We start from the raw sequence: 25,078 nt of genomic DNA on the forward strand, positions 1-25,078 counted from the left end.
TGCCTAAGATGCACATCTTTGCATACCCACCATTGCCTTCTTTTTTGTGCAGGTGGTTGTGCTGGCATCACCAACAAAGTCGCTTCTATCTTTTCCCAGGGTATGCTCATCAGGGGGGTCACTCATAAATATGAAAGCGTAGCACTTGGGTTCAACAAAAAAGATTTTTAAAATCCTTATTTTACACATTTTTTACATACACAAGGGTACCATTTAAAGGGGGTATTCACAAGTTGAATAGAAAAAGGGTGTGCTTTATTTGTGAAAAAATCACAGATAAGGGGTTTTTAAAATAGGCCTTGAATGCACATAATATAGGGGGTTTACCTATAGTGAACCCCTCGAGAGGGTACGTTGGCATAAGTAGCACTGATGTTTCTATCTCTGCCCAAGATGTGCTAGCATCACCAGCACAGTTTCTTCTCTCTTCACCTAGGATGCTGTAGCATCAGCAAAACAACATAGCCGCCTATGCCTTGTCGGCCAAGTGCTGGCCCCGCCTCATCTATAGCCTCCTTTTCCCACTACTCTTGCTACTTTGGCTCAAGGTAAGGTAGATCTGATGATGATGGCGAGCATGGAACTGGTGGTGCTGCAGGTGGTGGTAGGCCTCTCGGATCGCCATAACCAGATGTGGTGGTAGGCCTCTCGGATCACCTTAACCAGATGTGGCAAGTGGCTCGAGCCTCTGAGATTTGATCGTTCAACTAAGATGCCCCCATTTGAAATCAAGGTCTCCATGCCAAACTCTTTCATCCCCCTGTCACACCCTACACACACACACACACGTGACACATATACACACAACCAGTGTTAGTCTCAATTGTTTGCATCGATGCTGCATACAATGTTGTCGACACATAAAGGACAGGGGATTACATTTCTTGCTTTCGAACTCAGCTTTGCTCTGTTATGCTTCTGCTAATTATTTTGCTTCTAGTAATTTTTCAAAAATGTCAAAACAATAATGGCATGTTCTGTGAGTTTCATGTGTGTGCAGTTTTTTGCAAGGTGGAGAAAATGGAGCTACTTGAAGGAGAAAGATTTGATTCCATCAGTGTGCTAAGAGGAGTGTTGAAGGATCATGCTCTTGCAAAGCATGTCGAGATACATGTTTTAAAGTCTTTAACTAGCATGTACACCGTGGAATGTAGGGCAAGAGAGCAAGGATGCTCATGGAAATTGCATGCTTCCATGTTTGATGGAGGTCTAACTTATGAGATCAAAAGCTACATTGAGGAGAACAATTGTGGTGGTGTCTCCCAACTTACGAATAAGGAGGCTTCCACGAGATGTCTAGGAGGGAAGTATCTTGAGAAATTCAAGGATCAACCCAACTACAAACCAATTGATACATGGGTTGAGATCTCATAAGAGGTGGCTTGGTTGGCCAAGCAGTATGCCATGGCTCACATTCATGGAGATGATGCAAAAGCATACACTCTCATTTAAGGATATTATAAGAAACTTCAACAAGCTAATCTAGGGATAATAACAAATGTGCAAGAGAAGAAGGGTCGTGTCGTTTTATTGTTCCTTACATATGGTCCATGCACTAATGGATTTAACCATTGCAGACCATTGATTGGATTGGATGACACTTTCTTGACTGGAAGATATCTTGGTATATTTCTTTGTGCAATTGGCATAGATGCAATGGGTTCTCTCATTCCAATAGATTTTGGAATAGCTGGAGTTGAGAATGAAGACAATTGGGTGTGGTTTCTCCAAATTCGTCTTGATATACAGGTCTTCAAGAACCAAGTGACTTAACATTTGTGTCCAATCGACAAAAAAGACTTCTTCAAGCTATTTTCTTGGTGTTTCCTGGAAAGGAACATGATTTCTACATGAGGCACATGGTTGAAAACATAAAGAAGAAGTGCAAGAATATTGAGCTGGTTAGCTTCTTTTGGAAGCCAGCATATGCAGTCACTTTAGAAGCGTATGAAGAAGGCAGCATATGCAATCAGTTTAGAAGCTTATGAAGAAGCCATTGTAGCTTCTTTTTGGAAGGCAAAATATGTAATAAAAGCTTATGAAGAAGCCATTGTAGCAATGCAAGGTATTAGCGATTTAGCTACAAATTCCATGCTAGGTGGTGCATCTCCTAGCCATTGGGCCATCGCACATTTTAAGGGTCAACGTTTTTGTCATCTCACCTCTAACATTTTTGAGTCATTGGACTCTTGGTTGCTTGAGGCTAGAGATAAGCCTATCATCTCTATGCTTGATATTATTCGGTCTAAGGTCATTGCTTGGTTTGTGGGGAGCACAAAGGAGGAAGGTGAGCTATCAAGGGGACTTGTCGGGCCATCCACACCATGGACTTTGGTCCCTGAAGTAGAGAAGAAGCTACGAGAAGCTGCAACATGTGGTCGCCACCACCACTACCATGGATTACCTTCAAATTATTAGAATATCTTTGAGATCCACACTGAAAGGAGATCTTGAGTGGTGAACGTCCAAGAAACAGCATGCACATGTAACAAATGGCAGACTTCAAGAATTCCTTGTGCTCATGTTGTAGCTGCACTTTATTCAAGGAGGGAACAAGTGCAAGCTTATGCACATGTTCGCTATTCATTAGAGTCATATTGTCACACATATAGAGGGCAATCTTCCCAATCACCACAATGGAATCTAGAAGCTATGGGGATGTGGATACCATGTTTACCTCCAGCAACTCGACGACCTCTTGGATGTCGAGAGGCAAAGCGTATCCGCATTGAAGATCACTTTAGAGAGAAACATGTCTTCACATGCTCAAGGTGTGAGTCTGAAATGGGCCACAATTCTCACACTTGCAAAGCACCCATAGTAGACTCTAAAATGATTTATAGGATTGTGCTTAGAGGAGTGATTGTCATTATTTTATTTCAAGCAAATTATCAATATGGTGTGCATGGCTTTTGTATTGTATTGTAATGCCAATTTAAGATGCTTTATCATGTGTCTTTTTACAATTTATTTCTTCTGGTTTCTTGCAAATCTCTACTATAATCTAGGGAGCCATTAGTTTTGGGGGAGACAATGTGGGAATTATAGCAAATTTTAGGGTCAAAATGATTCTTATGTGATGAGAAATATGGCCAAATTAAATTTGGGCCAAATTTAAGGCCAATTTCGTAGGATCAAAATGGGAATTTTGTAAATACTAGGGTTAAATTAGGAAATTTGGCATCATTTAGGGTCCAATTGGTAATTTGCCCTATATTTTACATGAAGAGTGGATCTAATTATAAAAACTTGTAGCTAGCAAGGGTTTTTAAAATTATTTACTCCTTGAATGCATGTGTTTGTTTCATCTATGAAACTTTTGTTTGTAGAATATATATTTTCTAATGTATAAGATTTCTTACACTAATGAGACAACTATATGCCACGATTAAAACATTGGGTGTACATTTCATGTTGATCTTGCCAAAAACGCAACAAATGAAGATTTATTTCTAGTATGTAGTCTCAAAAACACTTTTTCCAAGAATTAAAACTTTGATGCATGATGACTTATAAGGAAGTTCCAGTTGCACATATTAATAAGGATGACATAGCTTGAGGTCATGTGGGATCCCGAGTTAGGTTTACCACTATGCTAGGAGTCTTAGCTAGGTAGGAATCTATGGAGCATATTGGAGCTCAAGAGGTGTTTGGGTGGAATAACCTCCTATGAGAGTGTATCGTTGAAGACATATGTGGCGTAAATAAAGGAGTACCTATACTATCAAAAGGCAAGAGTTGAATGAAAGAGAACTCCTAGTGAGATATAATCATTTAGTGATTTGAATAAGAAATAGAAATTATCTTCATTAACTTTATCACTGAACTATCCATCAATAGAAGAAGTCATAATTATATTGTGATGGAATTGATGAATTGCCCAAATGTCTTACTTACTTTGATTAAAATATCCTTGAAGTTGCTAAAGATTTCATGGAGATACTCTAATTTCTTGGATTTCTTGGGAACATTATGTCACGCTGGGATTCCATATTTACAACTAAGATACCTAAACTAAACTCAGAATGAGTATGATTTTTTATCATAGAACTATGAAACCAAAGGGGTAATCTTAGGACGAGCTCTCAAAGAAAAGTTAAGAGTAATGTTTTAAGGCTTCAAAACATGTATCTCGACATGCTGTGCAAGAGCATGATCCTTCACCACTCCTCTTAGCACACTGATGGAATCAAATCTTGCCCCTTCAAGCAGCTCCATTTGGTCCACTCCTCGCAAAAAGCTGCACACACACACACACATGAAACTCTCAGAACATGCCATTGTTGTGCTGTTTTTGGCAAATTATTGGAAGCAAAACAAGCAGCAGCAGCACAGAAAAGCAAAGCAGAGCAGCGCTAGTAAGAAAGAAGTGTAATCCCCTCTCCTTGATGTATCGACAACACTGTATGCAGGGTTGATGCAGCAAACAATTAAGACTAGCGCTGGTTGTGTGTGTGTGTGTGTGTGTGTGTGTGTGTGTGTGTGTGTGTGTGTGTGACGGGGATGAAAGAGTTTGGCCTCAAGACCGTGATTTCAGATGGGGGCATCTCAGCTGAACAATCATTTCCTAGAGGCTCGAGATGCCGCTCGTCAGATCTGGTTATGGAGACCTACCACCACCACCACCATCACCACCAGATCCCATGCCCGCCATCATCATTAGATCTGCCTTACTTTGAGCAAGAGCAATGTGAACAGGCGACTGTAGATGAGGCAGGGCCAGCACTGGTGGGTGGACAAGGCACTGGTGAGTTGTTGTGCTTGTAAGTGATGAGTTTTCTTGTACCTGTACAAAATACAAGGTTACTTTAAAATACTAAGATCGAATTGGGAATTTTGGCATAATGAAGCGTCAAATGGTATTTTTTTCTAAAATAAAAGAGGATAACAAATTTTAATTTTACTATTTTTATTTTTTATAAAAGATGATAAAAGTATGATTTTTCCCCTTTTTTAATTTTACAATCCCCTTATGTATGTAAAATTTATATAACAATACAAGAAAATAAATTTTGTTGCTACCTTACATATTTTTTAACATACCTCCCACAAGCACGTGCACACACACACACACACACACACACACACACACACACACATATAGAGAGAGAGAGAGAGAGAGAGAGAGATTCACCAATGATACTTTATTATAAACAATTTTTGAGTCTCATATGTGTTATAGATCTATGATAGACAATTTTGGGGTCTTATATATGTTACACATCTATGATTTAGATTGATTTGTAATGGCCTTGGATCTATAGACCATTGTAAATTCAACTTTTAGGCCAACAATGTCACTCTCACCTAAAGAGAATGCGGGGGGAGAGGGAGAGATCGAGTTCCTTGCAAGCAAACATACGCACACAAGAGAGACCAACACATAAGAGAGACATGGATGGCTGAATTTTCTTCTATCTGCTTCTCTTCTCTACCATAGAACTAAAAAGACAAGAGTGCATACTATAAGGGAAAGTACTCTCCTACAATAACATATAATTGTTAGTCTCCATAGTGTGAACTTGACTACATGAGCTAATGCTATAACTATGCCATAACTCTAGTACTCCAAAGTGGCTATCACACATCTTGCCATTATAACTGGTAGCATATCAACCATAATCTCACACCAACCATGCCCCCAGTGTGGCATAAGTGCAGAAGCTATCACCCAAGTACTGGGTCATCAATGTCCGCAACACTAGTTGAGCTTGACATCTCAACACTCTCCCTCGAGCTCAACTGCACACTCTTTACTTCGAGTAAGCTCCTAAACCTATGGAGCTTCTCTATACACAATGCCTTTGTGAAGATGTCAGCCACCCAATCCTCTATGCTGAACTCCACACTCTTTACTTCGAGTAAGCTTCTGAACCTATGGAGCTCCTAAACCTATGGAGCTTCTCTATACACAATGCCTTTGTGAAGATGTCAGCCACCCAATCCTCTATGCTGACATATACCAGATCTACATCACCTACTAAAACCTTCTCCCTCACAAAGTGATAATGCACCTCAATGTGCTTCGTTCTAGCATGGTATACTGGGTTACTCGTCAACTCTATATACTACTCATGTTGTCACAATAAATAATAATTGCTACCTTCCACGAGCCCACCCATATCACTAAGTAGCTTTTGAAACCAAGCTGCTTTAGTAGCACCCCTATACTTTGCCTCTATCACTTGCTAGAACCTTCTCCCTCACAAAGTGATAATGTACCTCAATGTGCTTTGTTCTGGCACGGTGTACTAGGTTAGTAGCCAACTGTATGCTACTCATGTTGTCACAATAAATAAAAACTACCCTATATCCATGGGCTCACCCATATCACCAAGTAGCTTCTGAAACTAAGCTACCTCACAAGATGGCATAGCAGTACGCCTCTACTCTGGCTTTGTACTCAACAAAGGAATTGTTGGCTATTTCTTATTTCTCCAACTCATACCAACACTCCCAAACAAAAACATAAAGCCACAGTTGGTAGACCTCATGTCTGCGACACTACCAACCTAATGAGCATCTGTGTACCCATGTAGTTGTATCTTTGTACTAGCCTCATAGAAAAGTCCATAATAAATTGTGGACTTTATGTCTCTGAGAATTTGTCTAGCCACATCCAAGCGTGGCTTCCTAGGGGTCTATATAAACTGGCTCACAAGTCTAATAGCATAGCTTAAGTCTGGCCTAGTAATGGTCACGTAGATCAAGCTATCCACTATACACCCGTACGTAGTGGGGTCCTCCAAAAGCTCACTTGTATCTGTGTGGAAAGCTTTGTGTTATGCTCCAGTGGCACTCACTAAATATAGGCTTACAACCTATCATACCATACTTGGACATGTCCAAGCCATACTGCCTTTGTAATAACAGAATGCCATGAGGTGATCTCACTATCTTTATGCCCAAGAAATACCACATCTCACCAAAATTCTTTATTTCAAATTTCTGCTTCAAAAGCCTTCTAAAATCATGGATATCAGCATAACTATCACCACTGATAATAAAGTCATCCACATAAATGATTAATAGCTTAATCTCTCTATATGTCTCTCTCACATAAATAACTAATAGCATAACCCCTCTATATGTCTTTTTCACATAAAGTGAAAAAAAATGCATTGGATATCTGAAATCCAATGGTAACAAGATACTGATAATAAAGCCATCCACATAAATGACTAATAGGATAATCCTTCTATATGTCTTTTTCACATAAAGTCAAAAAACTACATTGGATATCTGAAATCCAATGGTAACAAGATACTCCCCAATCTTGTTTGACCATGCTCTTGGTGCTTGCTTGAAGCTATAGAGGACTTTACATAACCTATACACAAACTCTAGGTATGCATCACTCTCATAACCTAGTGGTTGTATCATCTCTACTTTTTCTTGAAAATCACCATACAAGAAGGTAATCTTTATGTTAATCTGATGTAAAGACCAACCCTTTGGTAGCCATAGCAATGATAGCTCTCACGGGTGCCATTCTTGTAACGGAGCTGAATGTCTCCTCATAGTCAATGCCATAGGTTTTCACATAGCCCTTGGTAAACCAATCTTGCCTTATACCTACTCACATCTGTGTTATACTTCACCTTATGCACCCACTTACATCCAATTACCTTATTTTTCTTAGGCAAAGATAATAATTCTCATGTTGCATTTGCATCCAATGCTTCCATCTTCTCATTCATGGCATCTTTCCATGTTGTATTTCGTCAAAATTTACAAAGACCAAAACAAAAACAAAACCATTTATATTTGTTATTTATTAGGATTTTGTTAATATTCTCAATGATTTCACTTCTCAACCCCTCTAAAGCTTGAGAAGTTTCTAATTAGTTGTTTTTAATGCAAATCAAGCTTTCCCTAAGAGTTTTAATGACTAATCACAAAAAAGTTAGTCTTTATGCTTGATTAGAATGCTTTTTATGTATATCTCTCTCTCCCAAAAGAATAGTAATTCCTATGGCTAATTCTTTAGCAAATGAATGCTTCTCATTGATAAGTTCTTAATTCAAAACCAAACTCTAAGCTTGTAAAGCTAGAGGTTAAGAAAATGGCTTTTTTATGCTTTTATGATAGTAAAATAATGGTAAATTCTTATAAGTAGTTAAAAAAACTACTTTAAGTGATTCTAAATGTAAAAGAGATATTCCTACCATTTTAGGAAAAGAAGAATAGTAGAAATAGCCTAATCTAGTAGATTAATCATAATTAAGATTATGATTATGGCTAAATTTATGTTTTAATTCCATAAATTGGATTTCAATTTATGAACAGTTCTTCTATCATAATTGTATTACAAAGTCTTATTCTTTTCTAGAAAAATTAAAAATTATATATTCTAGTAGCGAAGCTATGGCAAAATTTTTAGAAAATAATACATATCTTATTTTTATGCATAATGCTAAAAGAGGACTTCCTACCATATTCTAGGATTGGTCATCCTATCCTAAAAGAATGATTTTCATCATATTCATGAGAAATTGATACCTGAGCAAAGCATAACCAAATTTTTATAAAGGAATTCCATCAATAGAGTTGTTGGCTAACCCATTGGCCAGTTGGGGTTAGGCTGGATCGGGGGATTCCTGTGATACAAATAAGTTATAATTAGTTACGTTAGTAAGATTATGGCCTAGGAAGATCCTTGTTTTTGGGAGGGAATCAGTGCTGTGCCTCGTTGAAGGAGGAAAAAAGCGGTCATTCTATGGACCAAGTGCATGTCTCTTCTTTGATCTGACCAGGTTAAGACTTTGACTCGTTAGATTAATTCTCCCGTTAGGAGATTTTCTTGGTGGAATCGCCCGTGCCTTCCGGGGGCGAGGGAAGTTTTTTCGGGCTCGATTTCGGAGGAACCGCCGGGCTAGTCTCTTGTCTGGATATCCGTGGGTGGGCGGGGCCTCGAGTGTGGATCCCTACCCTGCACGAGAGGTTGACGCTGCTTCCGTCGTGCTAATGCCCTCGAAGGGGGCGGGGGCATTGTAGAGGGAGCATGTTTGGGTACGATGGCATGCATGGGGAAGAGCGAGATTTTTCATGGTCTCTTGAGCACTAAGAGACTTGAAAAATCTGCACTAGGTGCTAATTGCTAATTTAAACATGCTCCGATAGTGACCAAACTTTGTGAGCATGTGGGGGTGGGTACCCCCAACATGCTTGGAAATTTTGGTCACGATCGAGAATGTTTGGGTATGATGGCATGGGGAAGAGCGGGATTTTCCATGGCCTCTCGAGCACACTAAGAGGCTTGAAAACTCCGCACTCGGAATCGCTAACCCAAACATGCTCCGATAGTGACCAAACTTTGTGAGCATGTGGGGGTGGGTACCCCCAACATGCTTGCAAAGTTTGGTCACCATCAAGAATGTTAATTTATTCCACTATCGATATTCTGTACTCCATTGATAATGGTATCGATGTCCTGATCATCCTCATCAACATCACCATCATCCTCAATGGTAGGGTCATTCTCATGATCATGAGAAATGGCACGCTCATCCTCATTATCATGATCACCTCTTATTTCTTGATCATCGATCACAACATCTTCATTGGCATGTTTGACATCATCTTCATTGCGGCTTGTTACATCCTCCATATGCTCCATATCAGTGAATGTATTATACATCACTTTGGAACGTGGTGCAATAGGGATGACATACCACCATTTAATGTCATGCACCATTGGTAGATAGATAACCTACTCAAATACACATACTACAGTAATTAATTAGCATATCAAAAGTCAAGGAGTACGCGAGCTTAGATATATATGTACATGAAACGCATTAGTAAAAAAATGCATACCTGCTCACATTGTTGTGGCAATACGAGCCTATCTTTCTTTGTTTGCCAAAACTTTGTAGAGTCAATAGTTACATAGCCACTTGCATGGCATTTTATCGTTGCATAAGGCCCTTTTTCCACCACGTTCATTTGCCATTTGACATCCAAAACATACACAAAGAAGTGACGAAAGTCAAGCCTAAATATGTCTTGGATTGTGCCACAATAATCATCCATTTTTCCATTAGCTCCCTCAAAGCTACTAATGACACCGCAATCTTGTGTATTCCTATTTTCATCAATTCTTTGTGTTCAAAAATGCTTGCCTTCACACCATATAGCATTGAACATAGTGCACGGGACCAAAATAGAAGCGATATTTGTGTAAGCAATGTGAATAAATATTAAAAGCAAATCACTTACAACTAATGCAAAACATTAGTTCTATGTACCTTTAACATGCATCCTCGTGCATACTCCCATTCTTCCACTGTGATATGCAGCCCCTCGTCGCTCTCTGCTCTCTCCATTTCCTCATGCAACCAATCAACATGGATATCATTCGGAAGTGTTGCTAGATGCTTAGGGTACGTCTTACGAGAGCCATGTTGCCTCCGAAAGAGAGCTCTTTCTGCTTGCCTTTTTGTCTTTGCATCCTCATATCTTGTAACCCATCTGCTCATCACATCACTATTAAGGATGCAAGTGAAATTGAGATCATCAATCAATGTTCTGTCAATTACTTTACTCTGTCCTTTTCCTTGAGGCACAATAGAGATCATCCTCAAGTCCTCTTCATTGCTCCATAGTCATGGCACAGAGCTGTTCACCTGACCAAGAAATTCTAAAATATATACAAGAGACTCTTGTATCAACCAACCCTCGGCCATGCTTCCTTCAGGCCTTGCACTTTGCCTCACAAAGTCTTTTAAGGTCTTCATGAAGCGCTCTAGAAAGAACATCCAACGTGCATGCACAGTGCCACATAAAGCGATTTCGTCCACTAAATGCACAATGAGATGTAGTTGACTTGTGAGAATGGTTCGCGGAAAATTCTCCTCTACCAAACAAACCACCTCCACTGCCATAACACGTGCATCATCCAACGTGGCTGGATCAATTGCTTTGGAACTAACATATCTGAAAAATAAATAGTACGTTATACCTCATGCACGTTCATTTTGCAAGGTATAATGAAGGGTGATCTGACATGGGTTTTACATACCTCACAAGCTCGCCCATCTTATAAATACATTTTTTCAAACTCTTATTTGCACAATGGTCGATGCTAGTCGGTAGTATGAACTGCGCACATAAGAGCACATGTATGTATGGTTTATGGCATTACAAAATTTAATTTCAACGTACAAGACTTGGAAAACACTTACTTGGAGCATCTTGTGCCAATCGTGGGACTTCAACCCATATAGTTGCTCAACGCCTCTTTTCTTAGTGGTTGTAAAGGCTCCCTTCAATGATCTCATGCATCCAGTGGGAGTACGCAACTTGGTGATGGCCTGCTTTTCTTAGTGGTTGTAAAGGCTCCCTTCAATGATCTCATGCATCCAGTGGGAGTACACAACTTGGTGATGGCCTGCTTTACCTGCTTCTCCTCTTTCTTTGATATAATCCATGGTGTAGGCGGAAGACGAACGTACCCACCCACCTCTCATGGCCAAGCTTGACGCATATGTCCTGCGACCCGCAAGTCCTCACGTACGCTAACATTGTCTCGTTTACCAATAATATGTTCCCAAATACCAGATCCCACATTCTTGAAGATGTGCATGGGATCAAGAAGATGGTTGATCTTAAGATGGGTCCAATATGGTAGCCGAAAAGAATGGAGTACCTACACAAGGGATTGCTCTATGTGACCTTTAATCCAATTAGAGACTACACAAAACAAGATTGAAAAAACATTACTATACCTGTTCATGCCATCTGGAGGAAGAATATTTGTAGACTCCCAAATACGCTTCGAATCTTTTGCACGAAGTGTTTGTGGAGGAATGTTACTCTTACTAGCAACATATTTAGGATGATCTGAGGGGAGAAATCGATGATGATTATCGAATATGGTCTTACACAAACCGTCAGCATACTCATGTACTAACGAAGGGCCACAAACAAGACATGCATGTTAACCCGATGTTTTCAAACCTGTTAAAATATAAATAAAAGTTAGAATAATAAAGTCAATATTTATAATTAATATATATAGCCAATAGTATTAGAGTAGGGAGGTAATTAAAATTCTTACCAGAACAATCGTTGTATCCTGGAAAGTCATGCATTGTCCACATCAACACTGCTTTTAAGTCAAAGTGTCGAGAGGAGGGAGGCCTACTAATGTCCACCACCGCAACACCTCTCCATAGTTCCTCCAACTCATCAATCAACGGTTCAAGATAAACATCCATATGCTTGACTTTATGTTTCCCTGGAATTAGAAGGGATAACATAAGATGTCCCTTCTTGATTGCCATTGATGGTGGAAGGTTGTAATTCACCAACACAACTGGCCACACGCTGTATGCGGTGCTTTTGAAACCAAATGGATTCACTCCATCCATACCTACGCCAAGTCTCAAGTTTCTAGGCTCTGTTTTAAAGCTAGGCCACTCATCTTCAATATGCTTCCAAGCAGGAGTGTCTGCGGGAATTCTCCACATGCTATCATCCGATCGATGTGAGGAATGCCATGACATGAGCTTTGCTATGGATTTGCACTTGAACATGTGTTTGATGCGAGGAATTATAGGAAAGTGTCGCAAGACTTTACGAGATACATCAAAACTCTTCATATCTGTTCTATACCTTGCTTCACCTCAAGTGGGACAATGTCGAGCCTCCTTATGCATCCCACGAAAGAGAATGCAATCATTGACACATGCATGTATGCGATCATAATCCAATCCTCCAAGAGATGTCACATAGCGCCTCGCTATGTCTCTTGAGGTGGGTAGTCTATTTCCCTTTGGAAGCATGTTTGATAATAGCCTGCATCCAATATCATCAATTATAATTAGTCTTAAATCCTAAACCTTAAACCACTAATTCAAATTTGTAAGTTAGAATGCTTACTTCAATAATGCGTCAAGACTTGCATTGCTCCATCCATAAAATGTTTGTATATTGAGTAGTTCAAGTGAAGCACGTAAAATAGAGAATGTGCACCCTTCAAAAACCGGTGTCGATGAAGCCTTGTAAAGATGCTCTTGTTCCATATCATCGTCGTCCATACCTTTGGGATCATCCTTAAAAAGATTCCGCACCATATCATCAAACACTTCCTCTTCCACAACTTCGTGGGGTGCAGGGCTATTGTCATCCCTTTGCCACTCATCTCTGACAATAGATCCTGAAGCTCTAGCATCATCTCGTCGACGCTTTGCGTGCTCTCGTCGCGCGTAGGGCACCATGTTAGGGTGTGGTAATGCATCTTGCTTTAATTAGAGTTTATATATTACAACTCTATTAATTTAATTTGGATACCATGAGTCATTTGAATACCATCAATTTACTTTTACTCACCTCTAAACCTGTTTGATTCTATTCTCCATACATGGAGATGTGATTCAAGGTAATTCGACGTGCTCGTACAATGCATCCTTGACATCGATTACACATACATTTGATCCGTTGTCCCAACCACACATCGCGATTACGATGACGCATTGTCTCATCTTCCCCAGAACTGCTTGAGGAGGTTGATGACATCCTATGTACAAACCAGAAAATACAAAATCATAATATGTTTTTAATTAAAGTATAAAAATCGCGTGTATTAACGCGGCTATTTCCTAAAAATTGCGTGTATTAACGCGGCTATTCCCTAAAAATTGCGTGTATTAACGTGGCTATTCCCTAAAAATCGTGTGTATTAACGCGGGTAATTCCTGCAAAACGCGTATATAAACGCATCTAAATTATCATACACGCGTTTATAAACGCGACGATCTGTTTAAACTAAAAATAGCCCGCCTTCCCCAAATAAAGATTTTGAACTAACATATCTGTTCTCTTTCGTTTTCGCCTCTTCCAACAAAAACGAAACCTAAGTGCAAGGAGGGAGCAGAGAAGGAGCACACACGGGAGGAAACCGACCAAGAAAGAAGACTCACTTTTTCAGAGGTGAGTCAGTTTGTCCTTTGCCTTGTCTCCTTCCTCAGATTTGTTTATGCTATTTTCTCTTTGCTTTTTGGGTTTGTCTCCATCCTTTTGCTTCTGTGGTTGCGATTTTGGGTGAACGATTCTGACAGGGGCGACAGTGGGCCTTTTATAAGGACACATTGTCAGAGGTCGATCGCTTTCAAAAAAAATTTTTGCGCAGGTCGCATGTAGAAACGCATGTATAAATGCGTGTATCCTGTCTGCACAGACTGTTTACGCGGATATATACGCGTTTCTGGACGGGTGTATACACGCGTTTTTTGACGGGTGTATACACGCATTTCTGGACGGGTGTATACACGAGACTGCGTTTCCTATTTCTATGGTTTGCAGGCTGATAGGTGACTTGAATGATGATATTTGTGTGAGTCAAGAGACAGTCCATGATGTACATGAGAATTATTTTGGCAGATTCTTTATGGATATTCCAGGTTCGTCATCCGATCCATTTGCATACAGCAATTAGCTGATGGAGATGCGAAATCATTTTGGGCGCCATCCTGGTCCAGTTGAGCTTACATAGTACATGTATGCCCATCCCCCTCCTTCCATGCCTGGTGTCTATACCCCTACCGCGAGTATCCAGGGCACTCCATTGCCGTCTATGCCTATACGAGTCCGACGAGATGGCATGCAGCTTCTCCTCTTCCACGCCCACCGAGGAGACATACCTCGTCCCAGACAAACTCATGCACACCCTCCCAAGCACCATCACGTCAGGGCTCACAGCCACCATCACGTACTCCTTCAGAGCCACCATCACGTCAGGGCTCACAGCCACCGTCACGTAGATAATCCCCCAGTCGTGACTCCACCCACAGCAGTAGGAAGAGTGGGAGTGGAGGATGCGGCGGGTGCTTTGGTGGGGGAGGTAGTAGGGCACACGGTGAGAGAGGAGATAGAGGGAGAAGAGTTAGAGGAGACAGTTCGGAAGAGGAGGAGATGAGAGAGATGGAGGGAGTGATCTGCTATGATGTGAGACGAATAGGGGCGGGATAGTGATGGATGCGAGGAGGAGGGAGGTAATGGAGTACATGCGTGGGGTAGTATCAAACTTGTATAGAAATTGTTTTATTAAATTTAAAGATCAAAATAGCCGATTAGTTGGGGAGGTGATATAGGCTGTACATAGTTGGTACCGCAATCCCCCACATGCTACATTCTCGGATGTATGGGGAAGGACGCGAATAAGGAAGATCTTAAGTAATAAAAGATCTCACCTTAAAAAACTCGCGTACGATGATGGGCTAAATGTAGCTGCGGGTGGCTATCCTACTGAGAAACCTGCCACCACTGTGCACAAACGTGAGTAGAAGGAGGCAAAGAAACGAGCAGAGGGTGGCGTGAAGAGCAGGCAGCATGTGGAGGCACGACGGATCCAGATGGATACCATTGGATCTTCGCATTTTGGATCTGGCGGCGTCGAGTCATGGGAGGCAGAGTTCGTAAGTATCTGGCGGCGTCGAGTCATGGGAGGCAGAGTTCGTAAGTATCTTGCCAATTTATTTGATTGTTTACTTAATTCATTAATTCTATGATTGTTTTAATCTTACAAATTGTGTTGATTATGATACAATGACGATGGGTTACGGGGAGGAAGTCCACAACCCACGATACTGCGTATGCTCGCCGGCATAGCCGACGTGACACGTGGGCCATCTTCAGAGCCGAGGGACGTATTACGGACGTGCAATTTGAGATGGCCATGAGACCATACGGTCGACAGGTACTTGAAAACTCTAAACGAATGATTTTGGTTTATTGAATTACATATATATATACTTATATACTATATATTACTTGAACAGGCACAAGCTGCTGATGATCCACTTGCCACCACTGCAGAGGGTGGACGTGAGCACTACTCATCGGACATTCCGACCGATGTGAGCTCATCTGAGCATGGAGGGAGCACCGAGTCATCATCTGGGTCTTAGTAGTACTCAGACTTATAGTATCACATTCCATATTGAGGATGTGGTTGTATATATTTTTTTGTAAACTGAAGCCATGGGCTACTTCAAGATATGGACTCCCTTGTATATATGTGTGAAATTTTGATAGTAATATTGAATCGTGAATCGATAGTATTACATTCATGTCTGTCTTGAATCGTGTATTGACAATGTATGCATTCATGTCGTTCTTATCTTAATCTTCCTCGTGGATATGTTCTTCGTGGATGGTCTAATGCACCCAAAAAAAAAATCCAGAGTGTTATTGGGTGCTGGAATGCTGGAACAACATTCAGGCACCAAATAGCACTCTCTTGAATTTTTTTTTGCTCTCTGTTCGCATGTATAAACGCGTCAGAACTGCAAAAAGTCGCGTGTATATATGCGAAAAATCTGTAAAACACGCGTGTATAAACGCGTCAAATCTGAGAAATACGCGTGTATAAGCGCATCTAAAGTGACAAAACGTGTGTATAGACAGACGCTTGTATCAACGCGTCTAAATGCATCTGAACTGATAGAACGCGTGTATACGCCCGTGTATGAGCGCGTCTGAGCAGTCCTATACACGTGCTTTTACACGCATGTGTCTGGCTGCGATGATACACGCGCTGATACACGGGCCCGCTACTTTTTTTCACAAGTCATTTTTACACATACCTCCACCTTTGGTTAATGTGTCGAGTGCGTTAACCTCTTCGGTGTCAAGCATGTCCTTTGATGCAATTTGGTTCTTCTTTCTAGTTGGGCAAGATTTAGCATAATGTCCCATCTTCTTACACCTGAAACACTTGACAATAGGCAGCTTGGATACGATGTCATTGGTAGGGTATGCATGTCAGATGCTTCTACAGTTTTAACTTTCTTCTTAATATATTTGTTTATGCTAGACAGATATCGTTCAATCTTTCTTTGAAAGTTGTCTCGATGCTCTCATTCTTGATTCAAAAGAATATAGAGAGAATCAAGCTGTTCCTGAATAGTACGACGGTGCTGCGGATATTCACCCATTTCTTGACAATTAAAAGGAATAGGAAAAATTTAAAACAAGAGAAATGATAGGGTTTCTTATCTCATATGGAACGTCGAGCTAGATGTGAGTCCTGCCAAGTTAGCTCACAAATGCATAATTTTTCAAGAAATAATCCATGTACACTTTAAAATTAGAAAACTAGCCGTAGGTTAAAGCAACATTTTAATGATATCTTCACTAATAAGCTGTTTATATTATTTGGACTTCATGAGAATTTAGAAAACAACATTATGCACAAGAATTTGACTAAAGTCTCAAAATTTCTCTTGAGGTAAATTCTAAAAATCTATAGAAGAAATCCAAACTAACTATATGTACATGGGATCCTTTTCCATAAAATATGATGAGAATAGTCAAAAAATATTTTCTTTGTAAAACATTTTATTGATCTCATTTGTAAAGCTTTAAGCTTATTTGAAATCTTTTAAAGCTTAATTCAAAGCCTAAAAATTATATATATATATATATTTTAAATCTATGAAGCTTTTATGCTAATTAATAAGCTTAATAAAGCTTTTAGCTAACATAAGCTTTGTAATAACAAAGTTTTAAGCCTCAATAAACAAATCGAGTCTTAAAAAAAATTCCTCCCCCCCTGAATTTGCAGCGCTCACCCTCGGCCGACAGGATGGAGGAGAAAAAAAAATCTACGCCTCTTGGGTTTTTGCGCAAATCTGAAAATTCCTCCCCTCCCTGAATTCGTAGTGGTTGCCGCCGGGGTATGAAGGAGGGAGAGAGAGAGAGAGAGAGAGAGATTGGAAATTATATATATATATATATATATATATGGCTTTTACTCATTTCTCACAGAGAGATGCGCTTTTACTAATTGAAAGAAATTAAGAAAAATCAATCACCTCCCACCCTTGATTATAGAATTCAGACAGTCCTATTGGTTTAGCAATCATGCTATGACCCTCCATACTCCTCTGCTTGCTCTTTCAATCTATACGGACAGATTAAGAAGAGGATTAGTGAAGAGGAAGGTGGTTTTATGGTTTTGGGAAACCCACTAATGGTTTTCCACCTAGTTTGCAATAGATTGATGGAGATTGATTACCCAATGGTTAAAAACAAGCTTTATTTCCTCCATACTCCTCTGCTTGCTCTTTCAATCTATACGGACAGATTAAGAAGAGGATTAGTGAAGAGGAAGGTGGTTTTATGGTTTTGGAAAACCCACTAATGGTTTTCCACCTAGTTTGCAATAGATTGATGGAGATTGATTACCCAATGGTTAAAAACAAGATTGATTACCTAATGGTTTTCCACCTAGTTTGCAATAGATTGATGGAGATTGATTACCCAATGGTTAAAAACAAGCTTTATTTCCTCCATACATAAACAAAAATCCCTAAACGTATTCTTCTTCAATTTAAATTCAAGAAAAGTACCAAAATCATCTCTGTTTTTGTCTCTTTCACCTCTTTTGACTGCCTTCAAGAAAATTAAATTACACCAAAGCTCTGATACCACTGAAACAGGACCCTTTAATTTTCTTGAAGAGAATAATCAAAAACTCATAAAATATGTCAAATATTAAAACAACTACTTGAATTAACTTGAAAATTAAAGCATATAACAAAACATAAGACAAGAGAAAGAAAAATATCACCCTCAACACAAGGCAACACAAGACTGGGTGCAATCTTCCCCCCCCCAATGTGAGTGGCTTCTTCTTGCGTGGGTATTTGTGATATATTCCAAAAGTAGGCTTTCAGCCAAAAATAAAGTACACATCCATATTTGGACTTTGCCATTTAATTAGCCTTTGTCCTCAATTAACCTTTGTCCTCAAACCTTCTAAGGTTTGCATAATTTTTCTAATACAATAATCTAACGTGTGCACATATGCACATTACAAAATAAATCAACTACTAGTGCTCACACTGTACAATAAATTGACGCGTGCGCACACACACATCACACTGATGTCAAAATAATATCAAACGCCATAATACAGCCACAAAATATTGTGAATATAATAATGAGATCCACCATCCGTGCGACACCTAAATCGGTACCCTTGCACACCTCATCACCTAAACTCATAAACATAAACCACGTCAGTAGTAATAATCAATTGACATCACATCAATCAATCCTAACGTGTTCATGAGAAATAGGCATCATAAAAAATATATAAATCAAATATTAAATGACCATGATTATCATTCGTCAAATAACATGGATCATAACAATTTCTCAGTCTCCTAGTACTAGAGCGGCAAACCAGTACGATTTTTCCTCAATCGAGGATGCTAAACTCTGGTATGGAAGTAATGGTGCCATGTCAAGGGAGTCACCGAACACTCCTAAACATGGAATGACATTAAGAAAGTTGTGAAGGAGTGGTATCTCCCCCCATCTCATGAATCTATCAAGATGAATGAGTTCTTTAGCCTCAAGCAACTCAGTTTAACCACCTTAGAAGAATAGTACTCCAAGTTCATCATTTTTTGGAAGTATGCCCCATCCATGACTACCTCCCAGCAAAAGTAGCCCACTTTTTCCAAGGTTTGAAAATGAACCTTTGGAATCCCGCCTTGAAGCAATGAGGCAAAGCACATTGCAATATGCTCTCATATACGAGTAAAACCTGTTGTAAAAGAGCTAAGGTTTGGCAAAGGTAAGCCTCGGAAGAGATTTTACCCTGAACCAAACCCTAAAGACCAGTCTTACAATATGCCCCATCAAAATACTTCCTACTAATGAGGTTAGCAAACCAACTTCTTTATTCCCCACTCGTATGTTGCTTCTTCTAGAGAGGCCCTTGTGTGTTTTAATTGTAACCAGCCACGACACTTTATGTTGATGGTATATCACTCAACTAATGGGGATTTTGAATTTTGTGAATTTTGAAGCTACTTCAAGTATGTTAATTTTGTAAAGTCCTTGCCCTCAAAAAAGTGTACTCAATAATGAATTTTTGTCTTGTAACAACTATGAATTTAGATTTTTATATTAAAGTTATAACTCAACACATTTACTCTAAAGCTGTCTTGTATGTGTACAATAATGGTCAGCTGAGTGTAGGTACTAGGGTTCCTATTCCAAAATGGTTTAGTGGCACATAGATTTACAGCACATGGTTTTTTTATGTTGATGGTTTTTGAGTCCATCCAAAACAGTATATAAAGACCAGCCCATAAGGGAATTGAGAACATAATATCTTATAACTTATAAGCTCTATACAAAAGCCGTCCATGGATGCAAATTCTTCTAATGAGAAGACTATTCCTAGCAAGGTTGCTAGGCTAGCTATTTTAGTTGTTTCTTTTGATGATGACTCCTATTCCTCTGTTGTTGGGAATACAGATGACCAACCTATCCAGATATCTGAAAGCTTCAAAAAAAGACCTTGAAGATGTAGACAAACTAATAGATGAAGCCAAAGAGGTGCATCAAAGAATTCTTCAGATGAACAACCTAGAGAAGAAGACGGAGGAAGAATCTATCGTGCAGAATTAGAAAGGTCTTGAATCGATGGACTTAGGCCCAATAAAGATCATTGTAAGACTTGTACTAAATTGTTATGTCGGCCCAATAAAGATCATTGTAAGACTTGTACTAAATTGTTATGTCTTAGCAATGACTAATATGATGAAATATTTCTACATGGACATGTGTCTGCTCTACAAAGTACTCATAACGATTTTGAGGAAAGCGTCTTTAAAATTCAATTTTAATCAAAGATAAGTTATGAGAATAAAAATTCTCAACAATCTATTTTTTTATGGCAAAACACAATATTTACTCACAAAATACAATAATGAGTAGAGCTCAATAAAAATATAGAATAATTATACAAATATGAGCCGAGCTCAATAAAAATACAAAATCTTTACAACGTTGTCTCTGGACATACAAAATGCCTTTAAGCGGTTTCGGGCTATGTAGCCTTAGCCTTGGCCTCCTCCTTTGACTTAGCCTTCGGCACCTTGGCCTCCTCCTTTGTTGGCACCTTGCCTTAGTTTTCGGCACCTTGGCACCTTGCCTACCTTGTCCTTGCCCTTGCCTTCAAATGGAAGCTTCCTCTTTGCCTTGCCCTTGCTTCCCTTCTTAGGGACTCCTTGTTTAAAGGTGAAATGCTTAATAGGGGAATGAAACGGCATCTTTTTTCTCTTCTTTGATGTGCTAGTGCCAGCAAAACTGGTGGAAGTGGTGCAAGTAAGGGTCATCAGGTGTAATTGCATTATTTATTGCCTTTGCCCGCACACTCCACAGCCAGAACTCATCTGAGAGAACAGACTACACAACAAAATAAAAGTCAATTAGAATAATGTGGGATCTCTCATGAAATGAACATAGAGAAACTTACACAACTGTCAAAATTAGTGTACTTGAAAGAGAAACTTCGAGAAATTTGCAACTATGTGCTAGCCACAAGAGTGCGAATCCTTTTGCATAGGAATGGGTTGGTTGAGAAATTTTGCACTCTATATCCTTTTTCAATTCCGGACACAGAGTTTCAATCAATGCAATCGCCCTCTTACATGCCCTACAGTCAACGATATAAAGAACAACTTATAATCAACAATTAGGAAGCAAGAAGGAAACCATATAAAGTAAAATGACTTACAATTTAGATTGTCCGTGCATTCCGAGAAGGCTATTCATAAAAATTGTCCGGCATTTCACCACAGACCAGTGCCCTCTGAAATTGAGAAAGTAAACAAAAAATATAAGAAACCTAACACAGGCAACTAATAACTTAAATTCCATCAATAGCTTGAAATCGAAAGAAAATACATACTTCTCTATATATGGTAGCACAACAAAGCAGGTACCCGGACTAACTCCCTAGAAATAAGGAGTAAGGTCGTCAGACCTCGACGGGTCAATCAGGATAGTTGATACCAAAGGATCACAAATATATACTTTCTTTGCCTGGTCTGGCAAAAGCTCTTTCAACACTACCCTGCAAATTGAATTAAAAACATTAGGAAAGGGAAAAAGAAATCAAAATAAGAAAGCATTCAAAAAAGGGCGAAGAGTACATGTCTTAAACAAGTAAGTACAATACTATCATTGATCTCTCTATTCTTTTCAACGAGCATATAAACATCCGTTGGAGCGATATGGAGGTACTCCTCCTGCTCGGCGCTGTACAAGACATTGCATATAATTTGACTAGGCACCACATTAAGTGTGTCGTTATTTTCTCCCTCCAACTTTAGAAGGTTTTCTGCGAAATCCTCCCTATCGACATTCTCTTCTAATGTCTCCTTTCCTTTCAGGTCCGCCCCCTTTACAAGCCTCTTAAGCCCTTGTGGACCTGTTGTTGTCACCTCTTCAATAACCACCTTGTCAGAAGCCCTGTTCCACTTCAAAGCAGGAGGAATGGAGAGGATTTCTACCGCCTTCCTATCCCTGAATGGTAGAGGTCACATAAACTTATCATACCTATACCTAACTCTGCTTACTAATGTCATGTCCTTGTCCATTAGTGTGACCCTCCTGGCATGGGCAGCGCAAATGTTACTATCATTTAATAAGTCTATAAGGAAGTCCTCGCATGACTCTTGAAGACATGCGATGGTGCTACTCTGCCATTTAAAGTAACCTTTCCACTTTATTCTGTCGCTTATGAATCTGACAATCCTCAAGAAAGGAGCTTTGGGGATGAGGAGACTGACACCACCTATGCCTCCCTTATCTCTACAAACATTTTTCTTTGCCTCTACAAAGTGACCCTGGCCTTTGAAATGTTCCTCTTGGTGTAGGGTTTGACATCAAGAATCATAGGTTCACTTAAGACGTCCTGACAGTCTGTTTTCTCTGGAATATCTGGAACCGGAACTAGATTTGGTACTCGATCTAGATCTGGCACTGAAACTCTCTTGAGGGTTTGTTTTGTGTGCGCCATTATAGCACTAGAAAAGAGAAGGCAGAGTAATTAGCAAAGTCACACGACCACCATCCACCACGCGATAAGGGGAATCCAAATCTGGACCAACGTTCTTTTCGCATGGTGAACAAAACAAGAACTTATAAATAAAATTTTCAGACCCGTCCACGGAGCGATATTCCAATTCTAAAATATGGAGAATAGATATATCGCACGGTGAACGAAACAAGAATTTATAACTAAAATTTTCAGACCCGTCCACCACGGAGCGATATTCCAATTTGAAAATATGGAGAATAGATATATTGCACGGTGAATGAAACAAGAACTTATCAATAAAAATTTCAGACCTATCCATGGAGCGATATTTCAATTTGAAAATATGGAGAATAGATATATCGCACCATGAATAAAATCTCTTATCAATAAAATTCACCCAACCATCCACGGAGCGATATGTCGATTCGATTTCACATGGAGAATAGCCATATCGCACGGTGAACAAAATTAGCGAAAGAAAAGGGGAAGAGAGAGAAAAGCTTACAAGCACTTGAAACAAGGGCTAGGATGGATCGATCGAGCGAGCTGCACGAGCAATGTGTGGAGAAACACAATTGGAAAAAATCATGAAAAAAACCATGGAAAAGAAAATATTCCTCCTTTTTATAGAGCAAAATGCAATCATGCATTGACTGCATCAGCCCTACATATGGCAATCCGTGAATGGAGGATGATGTAAGCCCTTCAACACGTGGCATTCGATCCTCAATCATGTGATGTCAGCCCTATTAATTGACCTATATAAAGATGGTGCGAGTTTTTTTTCTTCTTTTCTCTACACTCAAAATTTTCTCACTTTCCATACCCCGTCCACCATGGCGCATCCACGGTGCCAGTCATTCAACGCCATACCATCCACGTTATTGCGATAGGTGCATTTCGACATCATTGCTTTCCCCTTATCGCACGGCGGATGGATTCCACCTGAACATTTCATTCAAGGTTGGTCACTAAATCAAGGTTACATTGATTATTACTACAATGTATTTCTGAGTAAGCTAGTCATATTTTTTGATCAATGGATAATTGATGGAATTATCAATGGAACAGTTTTTTGAGCCTTTTTGGCGAGGAGGGTGCAAAATATGGGGTTACTAAAATTATCCCACTACTATTACTAACAGTTGTCGCTTCTCAAGTTACTTAAGAAAGGCTCCAATTCGTGTTCATTTCTTCCGACTACTCCTATCTTCCTCGGATCAGAGAAGCGATGGAGGTTAAGGGTTCTCACTTGTACAATGCTGTAGATGATGTGGATGATTTATTGTTGGAGGAGATTAAGGATGAGCCTAGTGCCACAGAGCATCTCTTTGATCTCGTGAGGAGGGATGGGCAAGAGAAATCACTTTGCCATGTAGAGCCTATGTTCAACGTTCCTTTTAGTCTGAGGAGATTATCAAGGACATGGCAAGGACATCCCTAGAGAGAGAGTGGACAGACTATTGCAGGTTGGTCGACAGAGGGACCGTCTCTTATGGGTCCATTACATATGTCCACATGTCAAGACTCACAGTCACCTTGTCTCAGAATTCAAGCATGTCGAAGAGGTGGGACACTTACTCAGATGATCAACGTATCAAGATTTGTGTTGACATGTGCCTAGTGCATGGCAAGAAATGCAGGTTGCTAGAATATCATTTTGGGTTTGTTGCCTATCTCTTTCTTCATGCTAATAAGGAGGATTACACAAAAGAGGAGTTCAAAGGAAGGACTGATAAATCAGAACAGTCCTTTATTTCAAGTGCTCAGTCTCTGCAGAAGAAGAGGTCATGGACCTTGTTTCCGAGAAGGAGGAGGAACTTCTCAGCACAAATTTTGATGTGGCAGATTTTAAGGCCTTCACCATCATTGATGAAAGAACGTCATCCGTCCATGGGGATTGATTGACGTCCAATTTTGTCATGCCTAGGCTGCCGTCCTTCCTAATTAATGGAAAGTATTACCTCCTCCTCTACCACATTCAAAAACTCTACAATTTTAGGGAGGATTAGTGCATTGCTATAACAACAGACGGTTGTGAAGCTTCGTCCGGTGTTCTCGATGTGTAGAGAATGACCATAAGGACATAGAAGTGACAGAAAAATTCTTAGATGCCCCAGAAGTAATGTCCTTGTGCTTTAAAAAAGCCAAGGGGAATTAAGCTTCTCTTCCTTCAGAGGAAGAATTTCAAGCCCTTCTCACAGCACGATATGGGGCATTTCTGAG

At 39.8% G+C, this 25,078-nt stretch overlaps 1 protein-coding gene across 1 annotated transcript; it reads left to right on the forward strand.

Annotated features, from left to right (window-relative positions):
* The first annotated feature begins 1,003 nt into the window (after positions 1-1,003).
* On the forward strand, positions 1,004-2,418 carry LOC147620672 (uncharacterized). The gene is made up of 2 exons (XM_086825338.1): positions 1,004-1,359; positions 1,957-2,418. Exons 1-2 carry the CDS (start codon positions 1,021-1,023, stop codon positions 2,416-2,418), a joined length of 801 nt encoding a protein of 266 aa, XP_086681464.1. The 5' UTR covers positions 1,004-1,020.
* The last annotated feature ends 22,660 nt before the right edge of the window (positions 2,419-25,078 follow it).

The sequence above is a fragment of the Cibotium barometz genome, chromosome 31 (assembly GCF_041138505.1).
Source record: "Cibotium barometz isolate CiBa-2024 chromosome 31, ASM4113850v1, whole genome shotgun sequence".
Lineage (NCBI taxonomy): Eukaryota > Viridiplantae > Streptophyta > Polypodiopsida > Cyatheales > Cibotiaceae > Cibotium > Cibotium barometz.

Excerpts from the sequence above, each read along its gene's own strand:
- LOC147620672 (XM_086825338.1), top strand. The coding sequence starts at position 1,021 with ATGGAGCTACTTGAAGGAGAAAGATTTGATTCCATCAGTGTGCTAAGA. Across the intron at positions 1,360-1,956 it reads ACAAACCAATTGATACATGG|GCAGCATATGCAATCAGTTT; the intron begins GTTGAGATCTCA and ends CGTATGAAGAAG.